Source organism: Amia ocellicauda, chromosome 17, assembly GCF_036373705.1.
Source record: "Amia ocellicauda isolate fAmiCal2 chromosome 17, fAmiCal2.hap1, whole genome shotgun sequence".
Taxonomy (NCBI): domain Eukaryota; kingdom Metazoa; phylum Chordata; class Actinopteri; order Amiiformes; family Amiidae; genus Amia; species Amia ocellicauda.
Window position 1 is genome coordinate 4,837,477 of NC_089866.1, and position 12,539 is coordinate 4,850,015.

Sequence of the window (12,539 nt, forward strand, 5' to 3'; positions counted from 1 at the left end):
CAATTAGAATTTAAATCTCCCCACAACAAGATTCATTACATTGTGAATGAAGAAAGTGAGTTTGACGGTTGATAAAGCCCTGTGTTCATGTCACAGCAATGAAGACTTAAACGTATTGTGGTTCTATACGCATTACACCTTGACAATGTGTTTTGTGTGTTTTTTCTTTTACAATCGTTTGGATGGAAGGTTATTGAAATTTACTGCATATTTATACTTCAAGAAGAAGGTGTTATGAAGTTGTGGAAGAAATTAAATCTTCATTCAGGTTGTTGTGTTTGTTGCAACACCTTTATTCATGCAGCATGAAGAGGGACAGTATCAGAGTAATACAAAGTTTCTCTGACTTGTTACAGAAAAGACAAATACTTCTACACAGCGGTAAGTAAGGGTGCGGTTAACGATTCACATGGTCTTTTTAAGCATGCTAAGCAGAAGATATTTCTCCAGAGGCCAGGTGCATCATGTTCTGCATAGATAAGGGATGTTGAAAAATAACTAATGTCCTTGAAACATATTTTCTTAAAACATACCAGCTGTAAAGCCCTGCCCTGGAGCTTCCAAACATTTCTCCTACAAAGTCTTTCAAATAGAGAAGGCTGGTCTTTGTGAACCTGCAAAGTGGGATACAAGGCTTATCTGACCCTCCCTGCCCACTCATGGTTAATGCTGCTTAGGCAAAAAGCTTCCTATTCCTATAATCAGTTTGGCAGATATGACACTAGTTAGTCACCACATTAAACAGAAGCCTGCTTACTCCTCAGCAAGGTGTCCACGCTGGGGACTTCTCACACACAGCCAGCCGCCTTCTCACTGAATCACCTATGCTGAGTGCAGGCCCAGAGCACCAGTCGTCAAAAAGGAAGAAAGGAACAAGGAAGACAAGAAAGCAGCACCTCTCATCCCATTGCATCTCCGGGGTTTGCGTTCATACCGGACGAGAGGTCCGCAGGGCAGGTTCATTGTCTCAGGAGGTAGACGGATACTGATCTTGGGAGGAAGATGTTTGGACAAGACTTTAAAATTAAACTGACCCCGTCGGTGCTGGGAGAGCGGAGGGGGATATTACGTCTGATCGCGGTGGTGCTCTGCATCCTCGCAATGTGCCTGGCCAGCCTCAGGGGGCCCTCTCCGTTCTCCTACTGGAATTGGTGCATGTTCACGTGGGTCTTCTGCTTCCTTATGACTGTGGTGATCATAGTTATTGAGCTGCTAGGGATCACTCTGTTGCTGAAATTGATCCAGTTTGACTGGGGTGACTTCACCACTGGCATGAGCATATTGTTCGCCATCATGCTCCTCTCGGCTTCAGTCCTCTACGCGGTCTTCTACACCTGTTCAAAATGCGTCCTATCATTGGTGACCACCTGCGTGTCCTTTCTGTGCTTCATCACCTACACCATCGAGGCCGTGATGGCCAAAATGGACGGCGGCGGCGGCTACATGTCCACTATGCCAGGCTTCCTCAAGGTCCTGGAGTCTTTCATATCCTGCATCATCTTCATCTCCCTGACCGGTTACTATGGAAAGCCAGGGATGGAGTGGTGCATCGTCGTCTACGCTGTCTGCTTCCCCGTCACTCTGCTCATCCTCATCTACAACATCCTCCCGACTCTGTGCAAGCCCTGTGTCTTCCCCATGAACAAAATCGCCCCCATCTTCAGCGTGGTGGCCGTGCTTCTCTACGTCTCCGCAGCCATCCTCTGGCCCCTGTCCGCCTTCAGAAATTACCCCCGTCCCCCAGACTGTGAGAACTGCTTGTGGGACAGCCTGCTGGTGGTCACCATCTTCACCTTCATCAACCTGGCTCTGTACATCTTGGACCTTATTTTCACAATGTGCAGCTCGGTGCTTCGCTAGCGACTCCGTTTTGGTCTCCTCCACTGAGCAGCAGCTTCTGTGCGTTTCCTTTACCATTTACCTCAAATGTGTATCCAGTCTGGTCTTTAGTTCTGTTCACATCTTGAGGCTTTAAACAATGTATTTTACCCGTGTCTGCTTTTGCTAGTCTCTGTATGTCGTAAAGGAGCGATACCAGGTGCCATCATGTATTTGTTAGTTTTCTACAGTCATCATACAATGTCTGTAGCCAAGATATGTTTTCAATGGTCGAGAAAATCATGTTTCCTGCAGCTACTGCCAAAATACTCATTAACTGCCTCATTAAACTCGAAGTAAACTTTCATGCTCTTCTGTAAGGAATTGAAAGCAGTGATGAGAATGTTACTCTACACTATTGGGACAGTCTTTGTTTATAAAAGTATATAGAACTGTCCCAGTGATGAGTGACACTGTGTAGCTGTTAATCAAAGTTTTATTCTTCACAACGTACCAGGGCGCTATAGCTCAGCACACAGATCATTGCAACGAAAGTTATAACAGAAATCACTACTAAATTAATCGTTAGCCCGGTTTCCTTCTGCTTTATAAACGTTATTGTGCTTTCCTTCACAGTCCTTCTTCCACCCGAGATAGTAAATCCGCCCACGGCAAAAAGACTATTTAATTTACACTGCCCGGGATAACACACGTGTCTCTCCTCAGCCTGCAATGAATTCAATCTGTATTTCTCTGAACCTCACTGCTCATTTCTGAGTCAGATCAATCTTTAATCTCTCTTTTGAGTGGTAGCCTTTCAGGATGTGGAAAGGTAATTAGAAATAAATGTTACAAATGACATACGCCTGGTTTGTTTCTCTGTGAGTGGGATGCGATTCATTTGCACTTCCTTCTTTGCCTATTTAAATCTGTTTCATTGGATTTATTTTACATTTCTTGACGGAAACAAGAAATCCCAGATTGTGTGCGGAAGCTGAAATAATCCTATTAACTGCTCATATAATTGCAGTGAGGAGTAAATGCAAATACAACCCGCGCTGCCTTCCACCTCAATTTAAACCCACCAGATTTAAAAAATAATAATCTAAAAGTCTATTTTTGAGTCACCCCCTTTTCCTTCCCCATAATCCCTGCAGCTATTCGAAGAGCAACTTCGTAGACGGACTGGCGGGGTGTGAGATTTTAAATTCTGTACATTCAGGCAATGCTCTGCTTAATCTGCAGTAAAGGGGACGAGATTATGAACAGGAGGCAAGCAAACCTTCCTTTCTTTCGGTCTCCTTTTGACAATACACAAACTGGGGAGGATGGAGAAATGTGAAGCAATGCATGCTGGGAGAGTTGCGTTTGAGCCCTGTATTTTCACATGCCATGGGTGGGATTAGGGTCCGACCCCTCTTATGTTTTTAAGTGCAGTTTGCCTTTTTGTACGACCTCAGTAGTGATTTTTATTTTGTTCTTGATTGTGAGTTGTGAGAACATGTTTCTATTTGATTAAAACAAAAATAATAACAATAAAAAAGGTTGACTGTTGGATTATTTTCTTGCATCACTTACGTTTCTGGCGTTTTATCAGGGGGATCATTTTTATTTTGGCAATTGAACAATAATTAAACAAAGACACTTTCTTCTGTCAAGGGTTTGCAGTGAGAGAGATATTGCAGCAGTTGAAACTGCAGTTTAACCACAATATTAAAGATAAAAAGAGAAGAAAGAATAGGGGCTTTATCTGGTTATACAAAATAGGCATAATACAGTAAACGCAAAACAGATCTGCAGACATTTGCTTGAGACTCATAAAAGATATTGCAAATGCAAATAAGGAGAACTGCAGTAAAACAAAAACTTAACGGAGAACTGAAGCTCTTTAGAGAAATAAATGAAGGGTCTTTTAACACAACCTCTGCAGTGAACAAACTTAAACTGACCAATAAGGTGCCCAAGCTTTTGCACATTTACGGTTTTATTTTTTCCAGTTTGTTCACTGCAGAGGTTGTGTTAACGTCTTAGAAAATCAACAAAACATGTCATTTGGCCAGGGGTGCCCAAACTTTTGCATACAACTGTAAATGTCTTCTTACTCCAGTCAAAGTTACATCACAAATGCTTGTTTCTACACAGAGCTTTGCCAGCCAGACCTGCCGAAGAGCCGAGGATATGTGCCTCCACACACGGACACCTGCAGCCACAGCAAACTGTCAATAACCAGAATACGTCTCCCACATTCTCCATTATCATTTATTGTGATCAAGCTCACAGACTGCAAATGCACTCATTCACACCTATAACCATCTCCATAGTCTCTGACCTCCAGCATTCAAACCACATTTAATGACGGGATTTAATGTCATATTTTATCTTCCAATGGGGATGTACCTCTTAATTCAAGTGCTAGTGGTGGTTTGCATGTTAAAAACCTGGTTGGATGATCCATGGGATATCAGTGTAATTCTGGCAGTTTTTCGGTTTGTTAGTTTTGTTGTCCCGCTTTTCCACGGAGGGCAGCCTGGCGTGTGCAGTTTCTCCCCGAGGACAGTAATGCGATTCACATGTCCGGTCCTGACTAAAGAAACAGCCCGTTCTCCCAGTGAGAGATAATGACCCCGTCTGTAAACAGTGCCGCCCCTCCACACACAGCAGAAGAATACGCCATTGAAGAGGAGCCGCGAAATGGAAATGAAATTCAAATGTGTGAAAAGATTAAAACACTTCGCTGAAGCTGCAGTGCGGCGATATCGTATATTCAAAGGACCGCGGCAGGCCGTGACAGAAAGTGGTTCTGGAGCGCAGAGCGTCCACGGGGCCAGAGCAGTAACCAGAGACCCCCACAGAAGCCGAGACCGTCTTGTATTTCCGCCACTAAAACTGCATCTGTCATGTTGTCAGCACACAAGTGCATGTTGATTTAGAGTGACTCTCCACTAGCCTGTGTACTCAGTGCCTGATTATTGACAACATGTGAAATTAAACACCGTTTCGGAGGAGTGGAGAACCCCCCACCCCACACACACGCACATACACACACAGATCAGAAGTCTACTGTCACATGTTATAGTTGGCCACAGAGGTGTCAGGTGGCCCATTCATACATAATGGCTACATTGATCCCCTCAGATCTTCTCCTCTTCCTCCTCCTCTTCCTGTTGTGGCCCGAGGTCGTCCACGGCTCCCTGGAAGCGGACGTACTGTGCGTTGCAGTGGACCGACGGCTTGTTGGGGCAGGACTGCACCTGCTCCGGCTTCAAGGACGAGAAGGGGTTAACCCCGCAGTCCAGGACGCGCACCTCAAGCTCCGCCAGGATCTGGAGGGAGTACTTCAGCTCCTGCTCGCTGCAGACACACAAGCACAGGCATGGCGCCATGAGGTTTATAGGTGCGAACAGCACACAGAAAACAACCGGCACGGACTGAGGTTTTTTTTTTTTTTCACGCCCGACCCGGTGGGAAGGAGCAGCTCTTACTTGTACACGGTGAAGAGCGAGGGGATGCCGTAGTCGCGCAGGAGCAGGAGAGTGGGCAGCCATCCTTCGCTCAGGCCCTGCGTGGCGTGGAAACCTGCAACACAGCGAGAGGCAGCCCCCCCCCCCCCCCCCGTCAACACTGGGAGGCGTCTGGAGAAGATACCTGGCCTCCCTGTCCGAGCCGACACCCAAAAACACAGGCGTCTCACACACGTCACACGTCTCACAGTCAGCTTCCCGTCACACGACCCGCTGAGCTCGGCCCTCCTCAGGTTTCTTTAATACCAAGAAGAGGGTTCGATGTGTGCGCAATGTGATACTGCGAATACGGCACTGCCGCGGGACCCTCCGCACTGGTGGCCGTGAGCTCCGGCACCCCTGCCCCCGCCAGTGAAACACGGCCCTGAAAGCAGCCGATAGTCAACCAGGCTTTCAGCATCTGTTTTTACCACCTGTTGTTTCGATGGGAACTGTGTGTGTGTGGGGGGGCGAAAGACTTCAAGGGTTGCATGAGCAGTAAACCAAATAAATAAACAGCCCTGTGTGACTAGTTTAAATTCTGTAGGTCATTCTTGAAACCCTGCTATTGTTTATGGGAGTTACAGGGACTGTAGTGAATTCTGTTGTCAGGTTTACGTTTAGGGCTCAGAGCTCAGAGCTGACAGGGGTGATCTGGGACTGTGGAGGAGGAGTAGGGGGTGTCTTCTTCCAGAAATCGGTGGAAGTGTGGCTTCAAATACCTTTCCGTCTGTGTTTCCAGAAAACTCTGAGTGTTTCCAATGAACCGCTGTGCCTAATCCTCTCCACCCAGCAGGCTGTTAAACAGAAAGTGCTGGCCAGACGTACGGACCTGTCAGGTGATGTAGCGAGCACGAGGGGTAGTCTGTATATTTATCTTCTGAATCATGAGAGCGAGGGAGGGAGAGAGAGAGCAGGGCCCTGGCACAGGAGCAGGGATGGGTGTCGTTTCTGTAGGACACACTCTGCGAGTCAAATGGACAGGACTGGGTGACCCACCAACGCCTGGATGAAGCTAGCCATTTACAGTCACAGTGTCCAGCCCAAACACTGAGCTCCTTTTTAGGTAAATGTCAGTGTTTTGGCCCCTGCTGTTTACATGTGTATAGATGGCGAGTATAACGTGGCTCCTAATGTACACGAGCTCATTACAGGTGACGTAACCCCTCCCGTGCCGGGGGAACCGTTTTATTGGCGTATCGGGCTGATCGCTCTGAAGCAACTCTTCAACCCAAAGTCCCTGATATCAGTAAGTAAGTAAATAAGTCAGTCAGACAGAACATGGAAGTCATCAATCGACACTCGAGTCCCGTGAGGAAGCGGAGGCCCGTGCAGCTCTCCGCGGCTTTATAACACCTGCCGGGGAAATGTGATAACAGCCATTGATCTTTTCACCCTCTTAACTCCCCCCTCATTCGTTAGCGCCTGCAGAGCCGACAGCCCCCACGCAGTCTGGGCCGAGAGTGGGCCTGCTGACGGGACGACACAATGGGTGCCGCGGCATTTTAAGCTCTTGGCAGCGAAAGCCTGGCACCGAGCAGAGACCAGCGAGGACCGCTGCCCGTTGCTGCCATGAGTTACCCTGACCCCAAATTAAATACAGGCAGGGACAGGGATGGACAGTTCCTTCTGTGTCCTTACAGCAGACAGATGCACTGGGAAAACTGCAGGATTTACATTTTCTTATCATGGAAAAAGGCCAGGTGGGCTTAAATGTGCCAATCCAGTAAAACTACAATGTACAGGACAACTCTGTGACTCTTATTTACATTGGAGTCTGAAGACTTGCACAGTTTTTCCTGAGAAAAGTGCACATATTCATTACTGAGGGCTATTACCTCACAAGAAGAAGGGTAATTAGTTGGAATGAAAGTTCTCCTATGAACTCTGGCCTTTTACTTCACGGCTGTGTGATCTTGAGGAAAAAGACACTTAACACACAAATAGAGAAGCCACCGCAGTATAAAGCGATGCCGCGCATGTAGAGGAACTCATTAATGGTGTTCCTGACTGAGAGAGAGCTCTTCTAACATTCAGAACAAAAACCTGCTTTTTTTTTTCTTCCGTAACTACCCAAGTGAGAATAATTGTCTCCAGTAGAATAAATTCAGGAATGGATGCAAAAAGAACACGTCAGGGAGCTCTCTCCAGGGAGCGTCACGCTGTCAGGTAACAGGAGGGAGATCTGGAGAGCACCAGGGGAGCCGCTGTACCGCACTGAATAAACACGACACGGCGGCACAACAATGACAAGCTAGTCCAATACCCTCTGCTGTCGTGTGCGCCGGTAATACATGCAATCGAACGCGTGTAGGGGGGGCGGCGTGGGTCCGGTGAAGTCTGCAGCAGGCAGCGGTGGCCGTGTCTTCTGCTGCGAGGCGAGTTTAAAGCGGTCTGCTCAGTGCTGTATTAGGAAGCGGCGCCTTTTAGTTTTTGTATTGTAGTGGTCATCACACCATTTGTGCGGTGTGTTTAAATCATCACCCGATTCCTACCTGAGGCTGTGGTTAAATCTCTGACAGCTGAGGAAGTTATTATTTACACTTTAAACCAGGAGGACTAGAGAGGAGGGCCTCTAGTCTGAACTAACGGAGGTGAGCGCGAGGCAGAGGTCACCTCAACGTGGTATGAAGAAGGGCAACCTGGACCTCGCTGTCTTACCTGGATGGAAGCCCACCACCAAGTCCGGCCGCGCCGCCTCCTGCTTCTCCACGAGCTCTTCCCAGAACTGGTGGTAGAGGCCTTTGTAGCAACTGATGTAGACCTTCCTTCGGGGCCCCAGGGCCCTCAGTGGGGGCCTCATCACGGGGCCTTCCACCACCTCAGGCCCCACCATCACCACCTCCAGCCCCTGGTGCGCGGGGAACATGTGACTCAGCTCGTCCAGGTCCGTGGGCTGGGCCCCCAGGGTCTCGGTGTGGGACGCCCCCACCAGGTGCACGGTGAGGGGGCGGCCACGGGGGTCCAGCCCGAACAGCCGCAGCCCCAGACCCAGGGTGAGCGGCCGGGACAGGAACTCGCTGGCCACGCGCTTGACCGACTCCCTCAGCTCACCCTCCTCCGGCCGGGGCTTGCCAGCGTTGGCCCACAGGATGCCCATGTGGCGGCCGGTGAGGATGGCGTCCAGACGGGGGCCTAGGTCCCCCTGCATGAAGAACCAGTCCTCCCAGCCACCCACCTCTGTCACTGACCTTGGCCAGTCTGCTGTGGGAAAAGGAATGTCTCCTGGATGGAGAGAGAGAGAGGAAGAGGGAAGGAGAGGGAGGGAGGGAGAGAAGCAGAAAGACGGTGAGAGGCCTCTTACTCATATATCCAGGTCGATATAAATAATGGGTTATTCGTACCATAGGAAGCTACTGAAATGGCATAGCGCACCGCTGCAAAATAACTACTGAAGTGCCCGTCACTCCGCGGCCGCCAGGTGTTGCTCTCACCAGTGAAAACGAGCCACTCCACCAGCCGGTCGATGGCCACCAGTCTGAGCTGCTTACAGAACTTCTTGTGCTGCGGCCAGTCCTCTCTCTGACACTCCTTGCTGCAGTAGTACACGTTCTGACACCTGGGGGAGAGAGCGGCCCGCCTCAGGGGGTGTGCAGAGAGAAACACCACAGAAACGTCAAATATGGGCTAGATTCGTCCGGCTCTCTGAGGGAGGGAGGCTCTTCTGTTCACGGACAGCTGTGCCGTCAGGCTGTTGAGTGGAACACCGCGAAGGAGGCCGGGCAACTTTCTGACATTAAGGTAAAATGGACGTTGAATGACCGTTTCTTTCTTTGTTTCTTAATTGGCATTTTCTCTCAGTGAGACTCATGGAACTATCCTGCTCTGTCACAGCTTTCCAAACCATAACTGGCGAAGACAAGAGAGCGAGTGAATTTATATGAGGTGTCCGCAGCCTTGACAATGAGTCATTTTGAATTAAAACTATAATTACACCCAACACCCTCTTAATTACTAAGCCAGGGATTTATTTTTTATTTTTACAGCGGTCAGGCAAGCGTGCCTTGACGGCTGATATTTTGTGAGACCGGCGGACGTGGAAATGTTAATGTAGCCAGTAAAAAGAAACAGGACCCATTACAGGCATCCTTAACCGCAGCGAGCTTTCGGGGAACCTTATGCCCGATTATATTACCTCAAAGTGCTGGCCTTTGCCGAGGGGGCAGGTGTGGCTATCTGTGGTCAGTGAATGTGCTGCTGACGGGGTGGGAATGTACAGCAGGGGAGCCTGGACCATAAAACCTGACCCCACTGCGGTATTTCTGGCTCCTTCACCAACATCTGAGCCACTTTCTCATGATCTCATGGGAGACGCATTTGTGCCAGTGGGAGCCCAGACCTTGAAGCCACTGAGGCAGGGGGACAGGGTGGGTGCCTGTCCTAGGGGCTCTTTTCAGGGGAAGAGGTCGAACAATTGAAATCGGTAGAGAACAGCAGTGAATTCACAGCTCTCCCACAGAATGTGCATTAATACTGTGGGTGAAGGTGTCGCCGTCACTAAAAGGCCTCCAGTGAGTAGCTCGACCTCTCTGAAACTGTATGCCTGCATGTGACAGAACGTGTATCTCAGGACTTAAAAACGAATTCCTAGGCGTGCTCTGAAAGCATGCATTGACGGGACCTTTGACTGGATATTTAGAGGCGTAGGCTCTGAGACCGAGTGTGTGCCACATGGAGGGGCTTTGTAACACATCAACAGCTCTACACAGTTTACGGCCTCCTTAACACCCAGGCCATAACTATCCCCATGAGAGACTGCTGCAGGAGTTGTGTAGGAGGTTGTTTTTGTCTTTTTCGAGTGCTGAGGAGTATACGTCCTCAGAAGCTTGAGACCCCCACGACAGCTGTTCCCTCCGACGTATACTCCTCAGCACTTGAAAAAGACAAAAACACCTGGTGGTAGAGCGCCCAGTCAAGGCAGATGCACTTTTCCCATAAATCACAACCAGGAGCTTCAAGACTAAAGACAGCGGTTGACAGCGGTGAGGAGCTGGTAAGAGATTTAAAAACTTGGGTGGCAAGAGCCAGAAAGGTGAAACGGCAAAACAGAACAACAGCAGAGGAAAACCCAAGATGGAAATCACAAATTTAATTACAACGCTCTTGGAAACACAGCCAAAAGGCCCACAGGACTCTCGGCGTGCCTCGCCAGCACCCGGGCAGCGCGGAAAGCTCTGGAACCACACAAGTCAATCTTTCCAAAACAGATTACACAGTTAAAAATAAGACACACAAACAGCCCCTGCCAGGAGGACAAAGCGGTGGAACTGCTACCCTGGTTCCTGCCGCGCCGGCCAGGGATTTTTGCATGGCTGAGCTCACACACCATTTTTGAAAACGAGATGAGACTCCATAGTGTGTTGTGTAGAATCTAGACACCGTGCTGAAAACGTCAACACCCTCGATCTTTTACTATAATTATTATATGTACTTTATAGAAACCTTTTTCAAGTGCAAGCTGACAGTCACTGAGGGCTGCGTGGCTCTTCACAGCGACTCCGCAGCCGAGGGCCTGTGGCCAGCAGAGCAGCATGCTTGGGCCCTTTCCAAGAACATTAAAGAGGCAACGGGATCAAAGCCTCGTTACACAAAGCCTTGTAAAGCCCTTCTAACATTTCTTTGCCATCAGCCATTAATCAGCATTGGCAAAAATATGGTTTTATCCACAATTATTGCGAATCAATTTGAGACTGTGCTACCCGTGCCAGAATGAGAGAGATGGATTTAACTCGCACACATTGAACCAAACTATCCTCAGCTCCCCCTGCCGGACCCCCGCCTCACCTCTTGCAGCGTCTCAGGCTGTGGGGGGCTGACAGGCTCCCAGGCAGCTTCTTGCAGCCGGTGCAGAATTTGAAAGTGTCCTCCATCTTCTGGAACATCTCTTTATGGGAGCGGATCCCAAAAACCGCCCCCGGACGCTTGCCCTCCAGCGCAGCCCTGCCAGGGAGGAGTCGCACCCGTTAACATGCGGGGGAGTTTTATGTGTAAAGCCAACTACGCTTTAAATCGATTCATTTGAATGTTTTTATACATCAAGAAGTTGTCCCCCCACCTGTAGTCCCCGTAGTCCTTCATGTTGAGCTTGTGAAGGATGACCTGGGACAAGCCTGGGACGTTGGCGTCCATGGAGAAGAAGCCCAGCTGGTCGGTGTAGACGCTGTGTGGCCCCGGGGCGGAGGAGCCCACGTCAGCAGCTTGGTGCGCCATGCTGAGCACTGGTCTGGATTGCACTGCGGAGAGACCGGCAGAGCCTCACATCCACGGACACAGACACACACACACACACACACACACAGACACGGACACGGACACACACACACACGGACACGGACATGGACACTGACACAAACGGACACAAATGGATACATGGACACACGGACACACAGAGACACAAAATAAATCTGTTGCGAACTCTGTTGTAATCTTTAGGAATCCAGTGGTAAAGCACAGAGTCTTCTAAGTGACAGTCAGGCATTGAACCTCTTCAATATTATAATGTGTAAACAATCAAGGAAAATTAGGTGTCGAAATTAACAATTTAAATAAATAAAGGCAGAAAAACATGCATTTGAATAATACAAAAAAAAAAAAAAAAATCCAAATCATTTTTAACAATTCACAACAGGCAGCATGAATGGCTTGCAAAGTAAGTGCCTGGGACTCCAGTCTGCAATGCTGATGCACTCGATCCCGATACACAGCCCAGCAGCAGAGAGAAATATCCAGGCAGGAGGCTGTCTGGTGGCCCCCCAGCTGCTGCTAAAAAGTCCTTTTGGGGGCCTTTGACGCCACCAGGATGGTAGGATTCCTTATACTTCAACATAGTTGTTCCAATGTTTCGTTTTTTTAATTGTTATTGACCTCTCTCCTCCTTTTAACAACCGCAGTAGCAAGACTATTTAATCTGGTGAATATCAACAAACAAAAAAGGCAATCAAGATTAAAAAGCTCTGCACTGTACCTGTGTCCGTCAACTCTGTGGCAACACTGTCCTCCGAGCGCCGGTCGGGGGTGAGTGGCCGGCTGAGCAGGGGGCTGTCTGTGGGGGTGACTGACAGTCCTGTGCTGGCAAGTGGTTCCCTCTGTGCTCTATTAATACCCAGACACCACCGGGGGGCTCAGGGACTCCAGATGCCCTTGGGGACCCGAGGGTGGCCTTCAGCAGAGGAGCTTCTCGAGGCCCAGACTTCCACGGCGTATCACCAGTGAGGGCGCAGC

The 12,539-nt window shown here is 49.1% G+C and overlaps 2 protein-coding genes across 3 annotated transcripts; one reads left to right on the forward strand and one right to left on the reverse strand.

The window, feature by feature from the left end:
* Positions 1–1,065: 1,065 nt before the first annotated feature.
* Positions 1,066–3,283, forward strand: LOC136713192 (myeloid-associated differentiation marker-like protein 2). Its single transcript, XM_066690226.1, has one exon. It carries the CDS (start codon positions 1,102–1,104, stop codon positions 1,858–1,860), a length of 759 nt encoding a protein of 252 aa, XP_066546323.1. The 5' UTR covers positions 1,066–1,101; the 3' UTR covers positions 1,861–3,283.
* Positions 3,284–3,546: 263 nt separating this feature from the next.
* Positions 3,547–12,456, reverse strand: mss51 (MSS51 mitochondrial translational activator). Of its 2 annotated transcripts, XM_066690224.1 has the most exons (7): positions 12,283–12,456; positions 11,374–11,551; positions 11,103–11,258; positions 8,753–8,877; positions 7,980–8,543; positions 5,301–5,394; positions 3,547–5,169 (listed from the first exon to the last, which is right to left on the reverse strand). In XM_066690224.1, the coding sequence occupies exons 2-7, from the start codon at positions 11,526–11,528 to the stop codon at positions 4,950–4,952; spliced, it is 1,314 nt and encodes a 437-aa protein (XP_066546321.1). In that variant the 5' UTR covers positions 11,529–11,551; positions 12,283–12,456; the 3' UTR covers positions 3,547–4,949. The 2 variants fall into 2 exon arrangements, with proteins under 2 accessions (XP_066546321.1, XP_066546322.1); XM_066690225.1 differs by lacking the exon at positions 12,283–12,456 and having other exon boundaries at positions 11,374–11,692.
* Between the last annotated feature and the right edge of the window lie 83 nt (positions 12,457–12,539).